Source organism: Dasypus novemcinctus, chromosome X (genome assembly GCF_030445035.2).
Source record: "Dasypus novemcinctus isolate mDasNov1 chromosome X, mDasNov1.1.hap2, whole genome shotgun sequence".
In the NCBI taxonomy this organism is placed as follows: domain Eukaryota; kingdom Metazoa; phylum Chordata; class Mammalia; order Cingulata; family Dasypodidae; genus Dasypus; species Dasypus novemcinctus.
The window spans coordinates 61,311,451-61,329,434 of record NC_080704.1 but is presented as its reverse complement, the minus strand read 5'-3'; the positions used below and the strand labels follow the sequence as shown (position 1 = coordinate 61,329,434).

General features: G+C 45.9%; 1 protein-coding gene across 36 annotated transcripts in view; it reads left to right on the top strand.

Annotated features, from left to right (window-relative positions):
• The first annotated feature begins 608 nt into the window (after positions 1 to 608).
• KDM5C (lysine demethylase 5C) overlaps positions 609 to 17,984 on the top strand; it is a 43,241-nt gene continuing 25,865 nt past the window's right edge. For 12 of the 36 annotated variants that reach the window (XM_058291883.2, XM_058291882.2, XM_058291876.2 and 9 more), the window contains exons 1-12: positions 609 to 1,370; positions 5,133 to 5,210; positions 8,242 to 8,364; positions 8,658 to 8,828; positions 9,339 to 9,473; positions 10,191 to 10,314; positions 10,420 to 10,601; positions 11,636 to 11,794; positions 13,618 to 13,737; positions 13,868 to 14,026; positions 14,640 to 14,821; positions 14,918 to 15,080. In XM_058291883.2, the coding sequence (XP_058147866.1) occupies positions 1,221 to 1,370; positions 5,133 to 5,210; positions 8,242 to 8,364; positions 8,658 to 8,828; positions 9,339 to 9,473; positions 10,191 to 10,314; positions 10,420 to 10,601; positions 11,636 to 11,794; positions 13,618 to 13,737; positions 13,868 to 14,026; positions 14,640 to 14,821; positions 14,918 to 15,080 (1,746 nt within the window). In that variant the 5' untranslated portion in view covers positions 609 to 1,220. Of the gene's footprint in view, positions 1,371 to 5,132; positions 5,211 to 8,241; positions 8,365 to 8,657; positions 8,829 to 9,338; positions 9,474 to 10,190; positions 10,315 to 10,398; positions 10,602 to 11,635; positions 11,795 to 13,617; positions 13,738 to 13,867; positions 14,027 to 14,639; positions 14,822 to 14,917; positions 15,081 to 17,984 lie in introns of those variants that run through there. The other 24 variants (XM_058291880.2, XM_058291874.2, XM_058291879.2 and 21 more) reach the window with 4 other exon arrangements.

Here is a 17,984-nt window from a genome sequence, read left to right as displayed (position 1 = left end):
CTCAAAAATGGGCAAATAGTAGGTGTCTTATATACTAGGCACTGGTAGGCGGTGGATAAATACACTGTTGCTAAACATCCAATAGTTTTAAAAAATTATGTTTGTGTGTGTGTATATATATATGCATACATACATACACACACCCAGGCTTATTTTGTAGAAGTACATGTCACACATACGCACACAATAAAAGTGCATACAGAACAGTTGAAAGTGTTCATTAAAATGCTGATTGGCAAGGACTCTCTGGGCTAAGAATGGAAACCCCATCTCTGAGAGGCCTCTACGTGACCTTGGCTTCCTTCTCCTTGGGACCCAGGATTCTATAAGTCCCAAGTCCCCAAGAGAGTGAGCTGCCTTCTCCTTTCCTTCTTTTGGGACCTCAAAGCCCCAGCCCAGTACGTCTCCCCAAACTGCGGGCCAGCAGTAGGGACTACTGGCAATCAGGCAGCCCAGGCTGCCTTCCAAGGCCCATACCGGAAAAACCGAGGAGAAAAGGGAGAGAACATTGGGGCGGGGCTCGCGCCAGGCCCTAGATCCTCAAGGGGGTGCCAGTTAGCCCACCACCGACCGACGCCAACCCCTCTTCCGGTCTGTCTCCACAACGCGCATGCGCAACACTGGCCTTTAAACGTGCACCGCCGGCCTATCCGGAAAAAGGTGCCGGTACACTAATTACAATCCTGTACCTCCGCCGTTGGGGTGGACTATTTGCTCTCAATCGGGGCGGTACTTTTGAGTTCCCGCTACCATATAGGGAAGCCACGCCAGTCGATTCAGCTCGTTCCCCACAGGATGAAGGCTTCCTACGGCTTAACCTGACGCAAGGTATAAGAGGCTCGGAGGACCACCCCGCGGAGGGATCCGGTTTGTTGTGGCGAGGGGAGGGGAGACGCTGACAAACCAAGATGGCGGCAGCGGCGGCGATGAAGGCCGCGGCAGTTGGGAGGTAACTGTGGTGGTGAATGCTGTGGTAGTTGGGAGGCAGCGGCGGAGTTTGGAAGGAAAGGAACGGGACGAAGAGCCTGTAGCAGCAGCGCCATCCTGAGAGTTTCAGAGCGCGGCAGCCACACACCTCCCTAGGTCCTCGGCGGGCGGCGGCCGCCCTGTTTAGGGCCTACTCTCCGAGCAGTGTCTCGGTCTCAGATAGCGGCGGCGCCATGAGCCCTTAAAGGGCGGTCCGAGTCCTTCTGATCCCTGGCCCAGTCCTAGGGCCCACCATGGAGCCAGGGGCCGACGACTTCCTACCACCGCCGGAGTGCCCTGTGTTCGAGCCCAGCTGGGCTGAGTTCCGAGACCCGCTTGGCTACATCGCGAAAATCAGGCCCATCGCTGAGAAGTCGGGCATTTGCAAGATCCGCCCACCCGCGGTAAGGCCCGGGGCCAGTGGTCGCCGGCGGTGAGGCCGGGGATGGGGAGACTAGTGTAGTCGGCGGAGAAGTCTGCGGCCGAGGGTAGCTCGAAGTGTGGGGAAGTGAGGCGGCTGGGACCCTGTGGATGCGGCCAGGTTTGGATAAAGGGTGCTAGGGCCAGGGGTCCTCTTGTGGTATGAGGCCCGCAGTGACACGGTGTCACAGAGGTTCCTCCGACCCCTCCATCCCCGCCTTCAGAATCACTCCTGGTAAGGTTCAAGACGGAATGCCTAGTGAGTGGAGGAGAGTTCACAGAGATACATCCTGCACATCCCTTAGTTACCCCTGACCTCCCAGGACAGGGCTGCACTAAAATAAGGCCTTTCCCTCATCTACTGTCATCACTTCCCTTAAGGCAGGCAGCCTGTTGTAATGGAAAGATCACAGCTTTGAAGGGAGACAGACCTGAGTTTAAAACTCCACTCTGCAGCCCTCCAGCTGTGTGATCTTGGGCAAGTAATATAATCTCTCTAAGCCTGGAATTGGGTCTCAGGTTCTTTGGTTATTTTAAGGTTGATTTAAACTAGGTAGGTAGTGTCTGTGTGTAGTAGGCACTAGATAAGTGGTAATTATTGTGGCTGTGAAGGTATTTGATGTGGTTATTGATTTGCTTCTCTGTGGGTTGATTCACTTACTCACACCCTGCCAGGCCAATCCATCTGTGATAATATCCTGGCCTAGTGGACCAGAGTCAGGAAGTCAGTTTCACAGGGAATGCTGTATCTGGCTCCCCTGAGATGGGTTGAAGGAATTGTCCCTTTCCTTTCTTAGGGTTGAAGGCCATGTCAGAGCTTTTCCTACATGTCACTCACTCCCCAGGCTTTACTTACTACAGAGAGGATTGGACCAATCAGCTTTGGGGTTGGGGTATGAGTCCTTCTCAGAAGATATTTATTGTGCTCTGTCCCAGGATGTAGGAGGTTCTGGTGGATAGGACATTTCTGGGTCCCCAGAAACAGAATGGGACTATGGAAGTCTGCACCACTGGAGCACTTGATTCCCAGAGGTCAGCAACAAAGGGCCTATTTTTTCTCCTAGGCCTGGCTTCAGGCCAGAAGTCCCCCAAGGGTTAGGACAGGCTGATGCCTTGCCAGCATGGAGGAGAAATAAAGATATATGGTGTTCAGTGACCACTTGGGATTTCTTGGGCAGAAATTGAGAGTTTGGCTGGAACAGGGTGTTTTTGAGTGGGTGTCTCTTGACTGGAACGGAATGGGAAGCCTAACTCCCACCTGAGGAAGGCACTGCAGGCCTTATCCACCTTGGTGCTTTCTGGTGCTTAGCCACAGAGCTAGACTGGATTCATGTGGATCCTCTGGGAGGTGTTGAGTAAGCCAATTTCTTCCTTATTGAAGCCTGGCCACAGACTTCTGAGGTATCCTTGTTCATTGTGAGAGAGTGGCAGTGGGTAGTGAGAGGGCAGGGAAGCTGGTAAAGGGGAGAGGCTGGAGTCCTGGGCACCCTCAAGGAGGAACTCCCTAAGGTGGTTGGGCAGGCCTGTGGGAAAGAGGCATATCTTACATAGGAGGTAGTTGAGGCCTTAATTTCCTTTATTCTGTATTGGACTTATCTGGGCATGCTGGTGTTGTCAAACTGCCTTGGGGGACCAGGAAAGGGAAAAGTGACATGTCTCAGGTGTGTGTGGCCAGCTGGGAGCTGTCCTTTGTTGTGCTTCTCTTGTCTACCCCAACACTGCTTCCCTCCAATCAGAGACCCAGCTGTCTCTGATTTTGTTTTGTTTGTGTTTTTTCCCTTTTGAGGCTGCTCCTAAAGGCAGCTAGGCCTTCTTCTATTTGGAATTTGAAACATTCACCAAAGTGGTTCTTGGACCCAGGGTGGGTGCTGAGAATTGGAGGTTTGCCTGTGGAAGGATGGTTTGGGGTCTGAATTGCAGGGCATGTGACTATGCTTGGGAAACATGGGTGGGAGGAGAGTGTTGATAACCTGGAGTAGTCCCAGGGGAGCTTGGAAGGACCTTTCTTTCTGCATCAGGTAGCCAACCCTTATATCACCACATCCTGATAATACTGACATATTGACTATTTGGCACACAGCAGTATGGGACTGAAGGAATGTTGAGGGAGCTGGTAGGTCCCAAAGGAGAGCCAGGCAGAGAGATTGCTGGACCTTTCCCAGCTGTCTGTTGCACCTACAGCTCCTGCTCTCGGATTCCTCATTCTGTCATTTCCTGTTGGGTTGCACTTCCTCTTTTTTAGAACTTGATTCCACAGGAAAGGAAGGGTGCCTGGAGTTTTGGGTGTGAACACTTTTCGAAGCAAGAGGGCATGGCCACCTTTGGGAGCCTGTCTAGGCTTGAGCCATACCATTTTAGACTACGAAACTTTTTTTTTTCTCCTGGCTTCACTGAGGCCCAGATGTTCACTGCCTGCATTAGGAGTTTGGGGGGAAGTCCTCTAGTGCCTTTTCTAAAAGTGTGTGTGCAGAAGAAGCCATTCGCTCTTCTACTGTCTACCTCCACCCCCCCCCACCCCCACACATACAAACATGTATGCATGTATATATAGACTTAACCTGGAAGCTTGGTATAGTGCAAAGAGCCTTGGACCAGAGGTCAGAAGACATGGGTTCTAGTCTTGACTCTGCCACAAATTCAGCATTTGATTTTGGAAAAATCACATTTCTTCTCTGGGCTTCACTTTCTAATTTGTAAAATGAGAGCATTGGTCTAGGTTACTCTAGGTTCTTTTCCCCATCCCGTAGGAACCAGAGCTCTGGGGAGAAGAGGACTGTGTGAGAGGTTTGTGTTAAGGGTGGGATGGGGGAGGGATCCCCACAGGCACCTTTGGGTAGGATAGAACAAGCTCTAACTTGGAAGAGCAGAGCCTACCCCACTTTTACCTTTCCCTGACTCCTTTTGCTGAAACAGTTGGGCATCCCAACACTTCCCCCTTCCCTAGGCTTCCTCCCCTGCCTCTTCCTGGACTGGGGAGGTATATGAGAGAATCCACAGAAAGCCTTCCAGATCTGGTGAGTGATGCAGGTTCTTGCTCCCTGTTCCTTTTTCCTACAGTATCTGTCTTAGGCTCCTTAAACTGAGAGGACAGACATTAAAGGCCCTAATCTTTAAATCCTGCCAGAGTCAGAGCTGAGCTACCCTGCCTGTGTATTGGGTGGTGTGGTCAGCTTTAGGTGTCAACTCTCAATGATGACTCCTTTGAATAACATTTTCATTTGAAAGCCAGTTTAATTTTCCAGTGTGGTCATGTGAGGAAGCCAGGGCAAGAGTTCATACTCCTGTCTTACAGGTTCAGGAAGGTAAAATCCTATAGCTAGTAAGTAGAGGTGCTAGGACATGAACCCAGGTCTTCTGACTCCAGGTCCTGTGTGCTTCCCAGTACTCACATACTGTGTGTCCTTCAGCACATGCCTAGAGGATGAGGAGTTAATGTGGAATGTAGGGAGGGTTTGGGGTCACCTGTTTTGGGTCCAATCTATTTCTTCAAATCTTGGCACAGTACTATTGTGAGGGACTTGGGAGAAATTTCCCAGAGCATGTGCATGGGGCCTTGGACATGGACTTGAGGGGCTACTAAGCCTGTTGTGAGTTAGGTGTGTTGGGGTGATAGGTTGATATTTGCCAAGTTGAAGGGTCTGGGATGCATAGAGGTCTGGAAAGGGTGCTGAGCTGCTTTTGGTGCCCTCTGGTAATGCACTGTGCTGTAATAACGCAAGTCCCTTTCTCTCCCTCTATCTTCTTAGGACTGGCAGCCACCCTTTGCTGTAGAAGTGGACAACTTCAGGTTTACCCCTCGAATCCAGAGACTGAATGAACTAGAGGTAAGAAGACTAGTAGCTGGTTGGGGGATGAGGAAAGTAGATACCTTAGCTCTGGTCCCACTTCCCTCTTATCCTCTGACTAAAGTGCTTTACCTAACTAGACCTTTATTCTCCATTCTGTGAAATTGATTTCTGTTGTGCCCAGGGTATGGAGTAAGCTTTACAGCTCCGAATATAACCAAGAACAGGGGGCATTTAACATCTCTGATTTGATAGCCCAAAAAAGGTTTGCTATTTCTGAAGCTCCTCTGTCAACTACGCTATCCTACCTAGGTCAGCAAAAGGGAAATTTGGGGCTATCTGGGACACTTTCTTGTAAGGCCAGCTGAATGTGGCCTTATCTGTCCAATTCACCCATGACCCTATATTTCCTACCTTCTTTCATGGTGCTTGGTAAGGTGGGAGGTGAGGTAGATGCATCGATGGGAGCAGCACAAGAACTACTCTTTGTAGAGGTTAGAATGGTTAAAAACTTGGACAGGGGTCAAACGTGTAAGCTTTTCCTCTCCCTTTTGTTCGGTACAGGAAATCCAGATTCTTGCATGGGTAGGTGGGGTTCTCTAGTAGGGACTTGAGAATTCGCTGGGGTGATAGAGTGGATCCCCTGAATACAGTTCTAGGTATGGTCCTAGAGTTTTCCTTGGAAGATGTAGGCTAGAAGTGTGATACTACACTTTCCCCCATTGGTTATTATGTATCCACAAGCCTTAATAGATGTCCTAAGGGGTTATTAGGCCCAGCTGAGTGCCCATGACCTAAAAGCTTCTTTGTCTTCTAGACCAGGGTTTTATTTTCAACCTTGGCACTACTGACATTTTGGGCGAGATAATTCTTTGTTGTGGAGGGCTATCCTATACATTGTAGATGTTTATCAGCATCCCTGGCTTTTACCCATTAGATGCCAGTAGCGCCCTCACCCATTATGTCAGCCAAAAATGTCCCCAGACATTGCAAAATGTCCCCTGGGAGGTAAAATTGCACCCCTCCCTGCTTCCCATTGAGAACCACTGGTCTAAACTCAGTCTAGGTGCATTTTTGGTCAGGGCAAAAGTCATCTCTGGTAAAGGGTGCAGTTCCTTAGAAAAATAGATGTGACCAGGGAGTAGGAGGAGTATACAGCTAGGGCAAGGTATAACCTAGCATAGGACAAGTACAGGTGTTCTAAAGGTATAGTGCTAGTTAATGTGGGGGAGGAGAAGGGGTGAAGCCAAGGCCAGAAACCTAAGGGATTGAGATGGAAGGAGTAGGATTTCTGGCCCCCTAGGGATTCTTACAGCCAAAGAGCCATAGGTTGTTTCTTTTAAAAAATAGGTGTTAGTTTTCCTCTTCTATGAAGTAGAAAGACTTGTCCCTGTTCCCCCTAATGCAGGGGTTCTTAACCTATTTTGTTCCATAGACCCCTTTGCCAGTAAGGTGAAAACCACTGACCCCTTACTAAGTCCACACTATACTGTGTATTATTGAATAAATATATCACACCCGCACCAACACATCCCCACAAGAATGTTTTGGTTTTTGTTTTTTTGTTTTTAATTTTAAAATTTTTATTTGTTTTTTTTTTAAAGATACATAGATCACCAAAAAAAATGTTACATTAAAAAATATAAGAGGTTCTCTTATACCCCACACCTCCCACCCCCCACTCTTCCCACATTGAAAACCTCTTTCATCATTATGGCACATTCATTGCATTTGGTGAATACATTTTGGAGCACTGCTGCACCACATAGATTATAGTTTACATTGTAGTTTATACTCTCCCCCAGTTCGTTCAATGGATTATGGCAGGATATATAATGTCCTGCAGTATCATTCAGGACAATTCTAAGTCCCAGAAATGCCCCCACATCACACCTCTTCCCTCTCTCTGCCCTCAGCAACTCCTGTGACCACTGTCTCCACATCAATGACACTTTCTTCCATTGCTAGAGTCACGATAGTTCTATAGTAGAATACCAGTAAGTCCACTCTAATTCATATTTATTCCTCCAACCTGTGGACCCTGAGATGGTGATATCCACTCCACCTCTGAATCAAGAGTGGGCTTAGATCCCATGTGTCTTGTGTTTTTTAAAAATTTCAATTTAAACTCATAGATCCCTTGTTTAGAACCCCGGCCCTAATGGGACCAAGCAGGGTAGTGAATGATAATGACTATCTAGTTCTTCTTGGAACCAAGCCTTCTGCTAAGGGTGAGGAGGTGATAGACTTAGGGCCTTTGGGAGCCCTTTTTGGGCTACTGAGATTTCAGGGAAGCATGGTTCATGCCTTATTCCTAGGATTTGGGGCTCACATTGGGTCCTGGGTTGACCAGGCACCAGTGTTACTTTGGTACATCATCTCTTAGTTCTTTAGGCCACCCTCTCTATAGCATGCTCTCTCATCCTTTAGCCACCATGGAACAGAGTTTCATGGTGCATAAGAAGAGGTTAATGTACTCTTCTGGAGCCTTCACTCTCTGAAACATCTTTAGAGCTTTGATAGAACTTTGATAGAGGGCCTTCACTGTTACTTTTCATAAAGTCCCCTCCTCTGGGGTAAGTGGACGGGGCAGTTATTTTATTATCTTTCACAATCAGAAAACTGGGGTCCAGATTGTGGAACTGATATGCCCTTTCTTATACAACAAATCAGTAGCAGAGGAAAAGCTAAAACTTAAAAGTTATTTGACACCCAGGTCTCTTGGTACTTGTTGTGCAACCTAACCATTGTGGGCCTCTTGTTTCCTCATCTGTAAAAGGTAATATTCACACAGCCCTGTCAGGGAAATTGAGTAAAGCTTTGACTGTCGTGACAGTTTCTGTTTTGAGACCTTGGGTTTATTTGAATAACTAGAAAGTACCAGAGGTGAGAGAGCAGGTGGGGCTAAACACTATCTAGAGACTGGGATCTAGTTCATTGGGAGAGGCCCTGAATAGTACAGGTAGGCTGTTGTGTATCCTTTCTCCTCCCCTAAGATTGGACCAGAAGATAGGAATTGGTATGGGGGGAGGGGAAGGGGTGGTCTCCTTGAGCCATTTTTTTCCCCCAGGCCCAGACAAGAGTGAAACTGAACTACTTGGACCAGATTGCCAAATTTTGGGAAATCCAGGGCTCCTCGTTAAAGATTCCCAATGTGGAACGACGGATCTTAGACCTCTACAGCCTCAGCAAAGTAAGAACCACCCTACCAAAACACACAAATAGTCTTGTTATTCAGGGGCCCTTCTTGGTGGGGATGTTGCATCTCTGGGCTAAAATGGAAGGGTCACAGCACAGCCTGGCAGCACAAAAGCTATAATCAGAACTTCTTGGCATCTCTTGCTGCAATTTGAGTCTGGGTAGTGGTGTTTGGGAAGAGAGTGTAGTCCCGGTGATGTGAAGTGCTGGAGCTGTCCTTTCTACAGACCTTCTCCCTCATATACATACACCCAGCACATTCATGTCCCTTCCCTCTTGTCCTTTTAGATCGTGGTGGAGGAAGGTGGCTATGAAGCCATCTGCAAGGACCGTCGGTGGGCCCGGGTGGCCCAGCGCCTCAACTACCCACCGGGCAAAAACATTGGCTCCCTGCTGCGCTCCCACTATGAACGCATTGTTTATCCCTATGAGATGTACCAGTCAGGAGCCAACCTGGTGGTAAGGACGTGAGGCTGGGGTAGATAGAGGCTTTATCTCCAGACACAGATTTCTATGGTTCTGACTAGGGACCTGGGAGCTAAACTCTATCCTTTTCTGTTGATGTTTATTCAATTTCCACATTACCCAGGGCCAGAGGTCCTAGAGTTATCTGGTCTGCAGGGCTAGGCTCCTTATCTGTTATGTGATAAGTCCTTAAATAATAGAGGAATTCAGAGGAAAGAGAGATCTTTTGGGCTGGAGGTGTCTAGGAAGAGATGGAATCTGGTTTAGTTGGGGAGATGGTTGGGAGGGAGGTGGTTGGAAGGAGGAATGATATAAGCAAAGGCACTGAGAAGAATTCCCAAAGTGTGTGCTGGTGTCAGTGAGAAAGATCAATTGAGTGGGGGCTATTGATGTGGGTCAGGTGGGTGGAATCACAACTTTGTCATTGGGTAAAGGTAGAGGGAAGCCCTTGCTGTTGGGGCCTAGAGCCCCATGCCCTGACTCTTACCCCTCACCTGTCCTCAGCAGTGCAACACACGTCCGTTTGATAATGAGGAAAAGGACAAAGAGTACAAACCCCACAGCATCCCCCTTCGACAGTCTGTGCAGCCTTCCAAGTTCAACAGCTATGGCCGGCGGGCCAAGAGACTACAGCCTGATGTGAGTACTTCCCTTCTTCTGTCTTAGAGCTTTTGGGTGGAGTGAGTGCTCTTCCTCCCTCTTCCTTTTTTCAGTTTTCTTAGTTCTTCTGAGCACTAGTGTGTTTCTTTGGTTTCATTCTTGCTTTTTCCTCTACTGTCTGCTGAACTGGATCTTGATCTGTTCATACTATATCTTGGCATATCTGCCCTTCTTGTCTGTCTTATTCCTTTCCTGACTCTCTCTGCTCATAGAGATACAACTCTTCTTTCTTGTTATATCTATATCCTACCTCCAGGCAGAGGCTTATGTGCCAGGCATTCTTCCTAGGCACTGAGGATACAACAGAGAACAAGACAGACACTGTTCCTGGGCTTATTGAAATTTGTAATTTAGCAAATCATCTTAGTCATCATATTTTGAATATTTACTCTATGACAAACATTTTGTGTTTTTGTATACATTATCCCCTAACACCCTCGTAACTATAAGGTACGAATTAAATTCTCATTTTATGGTTGAGAAAACAGATCCTGTCTTAATTCCTTTCTAGGAAAGGGCTAAAGAGGGAACTCATTTCCCAGTCTCCAAAAAAACAGCTCTGAATTTTGCCCTGGCCTGCTGTCTCTCAGCCCCTGGCATGAGCCCAGGCGATATATAATCTGAGCTATTGTTCTTTTAGAATGGGGTAATCTGCCCCAGATAGCAGTCTTGATTCATTTCTTTCTTTCTCCCTAGCCGGAGCCTACAGAGGAAGACATTGAAAAGAATCCAGAGCTGAAGAAGCTACAGATCTATGGGGCAGGCCCCAAGATGATGGGCCTAGGTCTCATGGCCAAGGATAAAACTCTACGGAAGAAAGGTGAGGCGTAACAGGCTGGGACAGTGTGAAAGATAGACTCACCTGGGGAGAGGAATCAGGTCCTTAACTGTCCTGGACCTGTAGAGCTGCTTTTCTCTCTCCTAGATAAGGAAGGGCCCGAATGTCCCCCAACTGTGGTGGTAAAGGAGGAGTCAGGCGGGGATGTGAAGGTGGAGTCAACTTCACCCAAGACCTTCCTGGAGAGCAAGGACGAGCTGAGTCACAGCCCAGAGCCCTGTACCAAAATGACCATGCGACTGCGAAGAAACCACAGCAATGCCCAGTTTGTAAGGACTAGCCCTGACTTCCTAGTGTTCTGCTTCTCGTCCCTTCAAAGAGCATTTCCCCAGCATGACACTGGGCCATTAAGGTTGCATTAACAGAAAAGTGGGCCTGGTGGGCCCTGCCCTCAGGTAGTTCACTTAAATGGGGAAACAAGGCCAACTCAAATGGAACAAAGAACGAGAATGGGTGTTCAAGTGCTGTCAACATGAAGTGCTGAAAGGGTCCAGAGGAGGAGACTTATTATCCATTGCTTCAGGATAAAGGCTAAACTCCTCATTACCATGCATGATCCAGTCCCTGCTGACCTCTAGCCTCATTCCCCAGCACTTTCCACCTCACTTCTCTGCTATAGCCACACTGACCTACTTATTAGGTATGTTCATTTTTTTCCCCGAGGTGCGGTACGCTCTTTTTGCTCCCCCATGCTTTGCACATGCTGTTCTACCTGGAAGACTTTCCCCCTGTGCCTCTGCCCTACTGCCAAACTTCAGTTTGCTTTCAGGTTTTAGCCAGTTTCAATTATCACTTTTCAATGAAGTCTTTCCTAAAGGCTGTCTATCTCTAGCTGATATGAGTGCTTCCTTTTCTAGGCTCCCACAGTATCCTTTATGGACCTCTGTTGGCTGTTTTCACACTGTGGTTTAATTTTTATGAACATGTATCTCTAGAGTACTGTATGTTCTTAAAAGGCAAATACAATGTCTTGTTTTATTCATCTCTGTGACTGCAGAGTCCAGCATAAGTGCTGAATGCATAGGTGTTAGTAAGTGATTACTGAATGAATAAAATCGGGTATCCAAGATGGAATGCTAAAATCCCTGCTCTCATAGCTCTGCCCACTTATTTGGGTTGTTAGTACGTGCATGCACTTAAATTCCAGACCTAGCATAAATAGCCTACATAAGGACTGAATGTTCCCACCAGCAAGCATAGTGGGTTTATAATGGACTGTGGACTGGAGTACTGGACTCTAGAGGAACCTGATGTTTGAAGGCTGAACAGTGCTTAAGTTGGTGACCTTATGATTCCCTGGCAGATCGAGTCATATGTGTGTCGGATGTGTTCCCGAGGGGATGAGGATGATAAGCTCCTACTGTGTGATGGCTGTGATGACAACTACCACATCTTCTGCCTTCTGCCTCCCCTGCCTGAGATCCCCAAGGGTGTCTGGCGATGCCCAAAGTGTGTCATGGCGGTAAGGCCTCCCCAGCTCCAGTCTGCATCTGCCTCATTGGGTGTCCTTGCCTTATTTCATTTAGCCTCATCCCCAGTCTTAGGTTTTGAATTCCTGGGGTGTGGCTGAGCTGGGCAGAACTTTGTGGGAAAGACTTTGCTTCTGTTTTTTGGGTGCTCCCAGGCCATTTGGGGAAGCAAGATTCGTGATTAGACAAACTGATAATCAAATGCTAAATTATGTGTTTGAAACTCTGAGAGTGGAAGTTCGGAGGAGAGAACAATGACTAAAGGCAGTCTTAGGAAGTATCAGGACTGAGATTTGAAGAACAGGAATATTAAAGAAAAAATTGTTCTTTTGATTTCCAAGTTATTTTGTTTTTTTCTTTGTTTTTTAGAAAGCTTGGAAAATAGACAAATTACCTATCAGCTCACTATCTAGAGATAACCATCGTTAATAGTCTGGTATATTTTTTTCTCATCTTTTTGCTATTGTGCAAATAACTATCTTTAACAAGCTTGGGATTTTAAAAAAATATATTTTCATTTGTTATTTCATATTGATTTTCTGTATTAAATTTATTCACAGGTATGTTTTTTTTTTCTTCTAGGGAATATATAATAGTCCATTATATGAGTATAACATTTATTTAGTTTTTCTTTTATTGTGTTATTTACTTTGGTTTAAAATAATGTATTCTTTAACTGTAAAAGAATGAGAAACTATTCTAGACTGGGGGACAGAGGAATAGCAGGAGCAAAGGTATAGAGTGAGAATGTACCTAGAGTAGTAGGGACAGTGAGAAGAGTTGCAGAAGCAACAGTGAGGCCTAAGAGACCTAGGAAATCTGGCAGGGACGTTTCATCAGCTGCCTCCCTACATCCAAATTCTGGGTGTTCAACATTTTCATTTGGGTATCTAGAGGCAGGCATTCATTGATAGTCTCTTGCCTTAGCTTAAGGATTTACAGTGGTCACAGAGACTAGGTATACATGTGAGAACACATGCAGATGGAAATGAGGAAAGCGATCAGGGCAGTGCATAATGACCTTGGTAGTGGTGGCGAGTCCAATGGGGAAGAGTTTGGATACAAACATTACCATGGGCAAGGAAGATGTCAGCTGTACTTGGCTCCCTTCTCTTAAATGATTGTGGGCCACTGGACCAGATTGACATATACTTTTCAGAAACGAGCAGGGTATGTGTCTGACTCAGGTACACTTAGTTCTCATCTAAAACCATGAGCATAGATACAAAGTGAGTCTTCTGAGCCAGCCTAAAGAACAGCAGTAGTGTTGGGTGTTTGACACTATAGAAGCTGGTGCCTTAGTTTCCCATGCTCCAAGATTTTAGAATATTCTGTGTCATTTTCCCAGGCCTGTAATTCTAGTCTGGACATAGAAAAAGCTTACCTGAGCATCCTATATGAATTCACATTTTAGCTAGAGAGAAAAAATGGTGGTACAAGTGCATAAGATTGCATGTTTAAGTCAGAGCTCAGTAAAGTCCTGAAGAAAGGAAAGATCATGGGATGTAGTGAAGAGGAAGGGCTTCCTGGAGGCTGGGGGACTGGAGTTGACTTTTGAAGAATCAGTGAAAGAAAGCAGGAGAGAATAGCCCAATAAGGAGAAATTGTATGAGCAAAGGCATGGTGGCAGTGCGTGTGAGAAATGAAAAGACTTAATTTTATCTGAGGGAGAAAAAGGTGGAGCTTAAAAGTGGCCTTAAGTGCAGACCTAGGGCTTGTTCTCCCTCCCTACTCCTACCCAGTATTCAAGTTTCACTTTTGAAGATTCTCTACCTCTTGCCGCTGCCTTTGTGACAAGTTCTCCTTTGGGTTTCAGGAATGTAAACGGCCCCCTGAAGCCTTCGGCTTTGAGCAGGCTACTCGGGAATACACTCTGCAGAGCTTTGGCGAGATGGCCGACTCCTTTAAAGCTGATTATTTCAACATGCCTGTGCACGTAGGTGATGGAGAGTTGGGATAGTGTTGGGGCTAGGGATGTAGGTATTGGTGCCTGATGGTCTCAGCTCTCCTGGGGCAGTGGGACCAAAATGATGAGCCACAGTTACCTGCTATTCCTGTTTTCCTAGATGGTACCCACAGAACTTGTGGAGAAGGAATTCTGGCGGCTGGTGAATAGTATTGAGGAAGACGTGACTGTTGAGTATGGGGCTGACATCCATTCCAAAGAATTTGGCAGCGGTTTCCCTGTCAGTGATAGTAAGCGGCACCTAACCCCTGAGGAGGAGGTGAGTGGATGATTCATGGTTGTATTTCATCTATGTGACTTTAGGCAAGTCATTTAATATCTGAAAGATTCAGTATCTTTATAAGATGGAGATAATTATGCCTTCCTCACATGGTTGATGTGAGATTTATATGAAATAATGCGTGTAAAGAATACAGCCTGGTAGCTGGCATGTGCAGACATGAGATTGGTTCTTTCACCCCTGTGAGCTTATTTATTTCCCTGCCTGTAAAATGGGGATAATGACTACCTTGCAAATTGGTTATAAGAATTAAATGAGAAGGCTTATGAAATGCTTCATTAATGAGAGGTGTTCAGGGACTGGAGGAAAAGGTGAGGGTCCAGGTCTGCCTTAAGAGAAGGCAACATTTTAGTCTGCAGCAAAGTTTTTAAACTTGCAGATATTTTGGTGGGTGAGCTTATCTGTAAACCTCTCGGAAATTGATGGCAAAATTGTGTGTATATTCCTTTTTGTGGAGAGGAAACCTATAATATTCCTTAGATATTTCAAAAAGGTCTCTGTGACCTCAATGTTCCCCAAGCTAGAGCAAATAACTTAAGATCTCAATTTCCTTACCATAACCTTCATCCCCTTTCCACAAATACCTGACCAGGAGTATGCTACCAGTGGTTGGAACCTGAATGTGATGCCAGTGTTGGAGCAGTCTGTACTGTGCCACATCAATGCAGATATCTCAGGCATGAAGGTGCCTTGGCTCTACGTGGGTATGGTCTTCTCAGCTTTTTGCTGGCATATTGAGGATCACTGGAGTTACTCCATTAACTACCTCCATTGGTGAGAAGGGGCCCTGGGGGAGCCATAGAGGTAGTCAAGGCAGGCTCCCTGCATGACTATGGGTGTGACAACTCTCTCTCCTTTCCGCTTGCACAGGGGTGAGCCGAAGACCTGGTATGGGGTACCCTCCCTTGCAGCAGAACATTTGGAAGAGGTGATGAAGAAGCTGACACCTGAGCTATTTGATAGTCAACCTGATCTCCTGCACCAGCTTGTTACCCTCATGAATCCCAATACCCTCATGTCCCACGGGGTGCCGGTGAGTGCTCAGAAAACAGGGACAAAGGGCAGGAATAATTTAGTGCTGTCATTTCTGGTGGTTGTCACCTGGAATCTACCGTTTGCCCTGTTCCTGTTCTGTATTAGTTAGGCTATAGATTTGACCACTGTAATAGAGGCCCAAAATAATAGTAGCTACTCATACAAAATGCAGTGGTGAGTCCTCTGGGCCACATGATTAAGGGAAACATCCTAGGGATGGCTTATCACATCCACATTCTAGCCAGTAGAAGAGGGAAATGGGGGAAAGACAGGGTAAGATAAGTCTCCTTACCTTTATTTTTATTTTTTTTAAAGATTTATTTATTTCTCTCCCCTTCCCCCCCCCCCCAAGTTGTCTGTTCTCTGTGTCCATTTGCTGCATGTTCTTCTTTGTCCGCTTCTGTTGTCAGCAGCATGGGAATCTGTCTCTTTTTGTTGCGTCATCTTGCTGCGTCAGTTCTCCGTGTGTGCGGCGCCATTCCTGGGCAGGCTGAACTTTCTTTCGCACTGGGCGGCTCTCCCTACGGGGCGCACTCCTTGTGCATGGGGCTCCTCTACACGGGGGGCACCCATGCGTGGCACGGGCACTCCTTGCGCGCATCAGCTCTGTGTGTGGGCCAGCTCCACACGGGTCAAGGAGGCCTGGTGTTTGAACCGCGCACCTCCCATGTGGTAGAAGGATGCCCTATCCATTGGGCCAAGCCCGTTTCCCATAAGTCTCCTTACCTTTAAAGGCACACATCATTTCCCTTTAGTCAGAACTTAGTCATTTGGCCACATCTAGCTACAAAAGAAGCTGGGAATTGTGATTCTTCTTCTGGATTGTCATGTACCAGCTACAAATTGGAGGTCATGCTATTTGAAGGATGGCGAAAATAAATTACCATGAGACAACACACAGTCTGCCATATTTTTCCTGTTACCCTTCTTGGAGTAATGGGTAGGTCTTTTTACTCAAAAGTTGAATCCAGAGTCCTGGCCTATCCTCCTTCTTATGTATTTCTTTCCTCACTGATAAAATGTGTGCAGGGTATATAACCTGACTGACTTGTGAGGAACTTTATATTCCTGTGAATTTCTACTGTTAATTAGCAGCAGCCCCTTTTTTTTGGTGTGGATCTTAAAACAGCCTGATCAGCAGCCCTATTGGAGCAGGAATTGGTACATTCTCTGTCCCTGCTATAAGCCTTATTCTTTGCTACTCTTTTCTATTCTTTTCCATTTCCTTTGGCCTTGGCCACTCTGCCACTTAGTTTAGTGCATGGAACATGGTAGGCAGACAATAAATACTGAATTAATGTGTCCTTGAGCTATCCCTGGGCATCTGTATAGTAGGGGTTAGACTAGGTCGGTGGTTCCCTCCTGAATTTCTTCTTATCTTCGGTTGTTTTCATGCACTACATATCCTATGAGAAACAATTTTTAGTATAGGTTGTAGTGATATTTAATCAAGGATTGTAGTATCTAGGAAACTGACCAAGGGAAGACATTCTATGACAGTTCAGGCAACCCTCCTCCACTCAGAAAGGGCCTATCCTTTCTCCTCTCTCCCTCACCCCATTTAATAATTATTGGACTAGAGATGTTAAGACAATCAAAGGCTCTTATAATTCTGTTGCTTCACAAATATACATTGGGTCTGACCTTAGATTCCTCTCTCCCTGACCCATTGCACAGCATCATCTTTGCCTATAATGCCAAAGAAAATTTTAAGAGTAGAAAAGAATTCTCTTTAACGATTTGGACAGTTTAAGATGCTTATATATAGAAGGAAATGGAGCTCATTAATCCTTACCTTTTTTAAAGAAACTTTGTCACAGATTTTTAAATGTGTTCTTTGCTTCTACGTCCACAGTATTTCTCCTGGTTATATGGCTCACCAGCTTCTCTGATCAGCTAGTTGATACTGCTCTGCCCTGTCATTTATCTGCCCTGCCCCTCAGTAGTTCTCAGCATCTCCAGGCTCTTTGGCTTTGCCAGTATCCCTCCTATCCAAGGTGTCTATGATTTTCATATTGTCATGCCGGCATGCTGCAGTTTAGCTAGCTGGAGCTCCCCCAGAGCTATCTTTAGACCCCTCACAGGGGCCGCGTTTGGGGAGGCCATTTCTTTTTATAGATACATAATGCAAGTATTATTTTTGTTAAAAAAGAAACACGACTCCTTTCCAAAACAATAGAAAGTAGAAAGATCATCCTTGTTTCCTTTACCCCAAACCTTTTGTTTACATAATACTTTTCTATGTATATTTTGACATAGCACTCGCTAGTCACCGTATGAATTTTATAATTGGTTTTGTGTCTGGCTTCTCTCACTCAGAATAATGCTTTTGAGGTTTATGTGTGTTGTGTGTATTGTACTTTGTTCCTTTTTGTGACTGAATATGTATATACCACATTTTGTTTATCCATTCTTCAGCTGATAGAGATTTGTGTTTTTACGTTTTGGCTAGTCATAGTCTTCATTTTTAACAGCTGTGGAATATTAGGAGAGCTTTTCTAAACAACAAGCTTTTCTAAACAAATATAGAAAACAGTAAAGTAGCTTTGCCAAAATGAGGGAGCCAGTCGAGACAGAGTCAGGAGCACTAGGTTCTACTCCAGGCTCTACTACCTGAGGCTTCTCTAGGACTCAGTTTTCACATCTATAAATTAAGGCTGGATTATGACAATAACCAAAAGGAAACAACCCAAGTTTCCATTAGCAGATAGAAACATTACTTCTAGTGAAATAGATCAGACACAAAAGGACAAATATTGTATGATTCTGTTTATATGAATATCTAGAATAAGCAAATACATAGAGACCAAAAAAGCAGATTAACAGTTACTGGGGGAAGGGGGTGTGTGGAATGGTGGTGGTATTGCTTAATAGGTGTAGAGTGATGAAAAAGTTTTAGTAA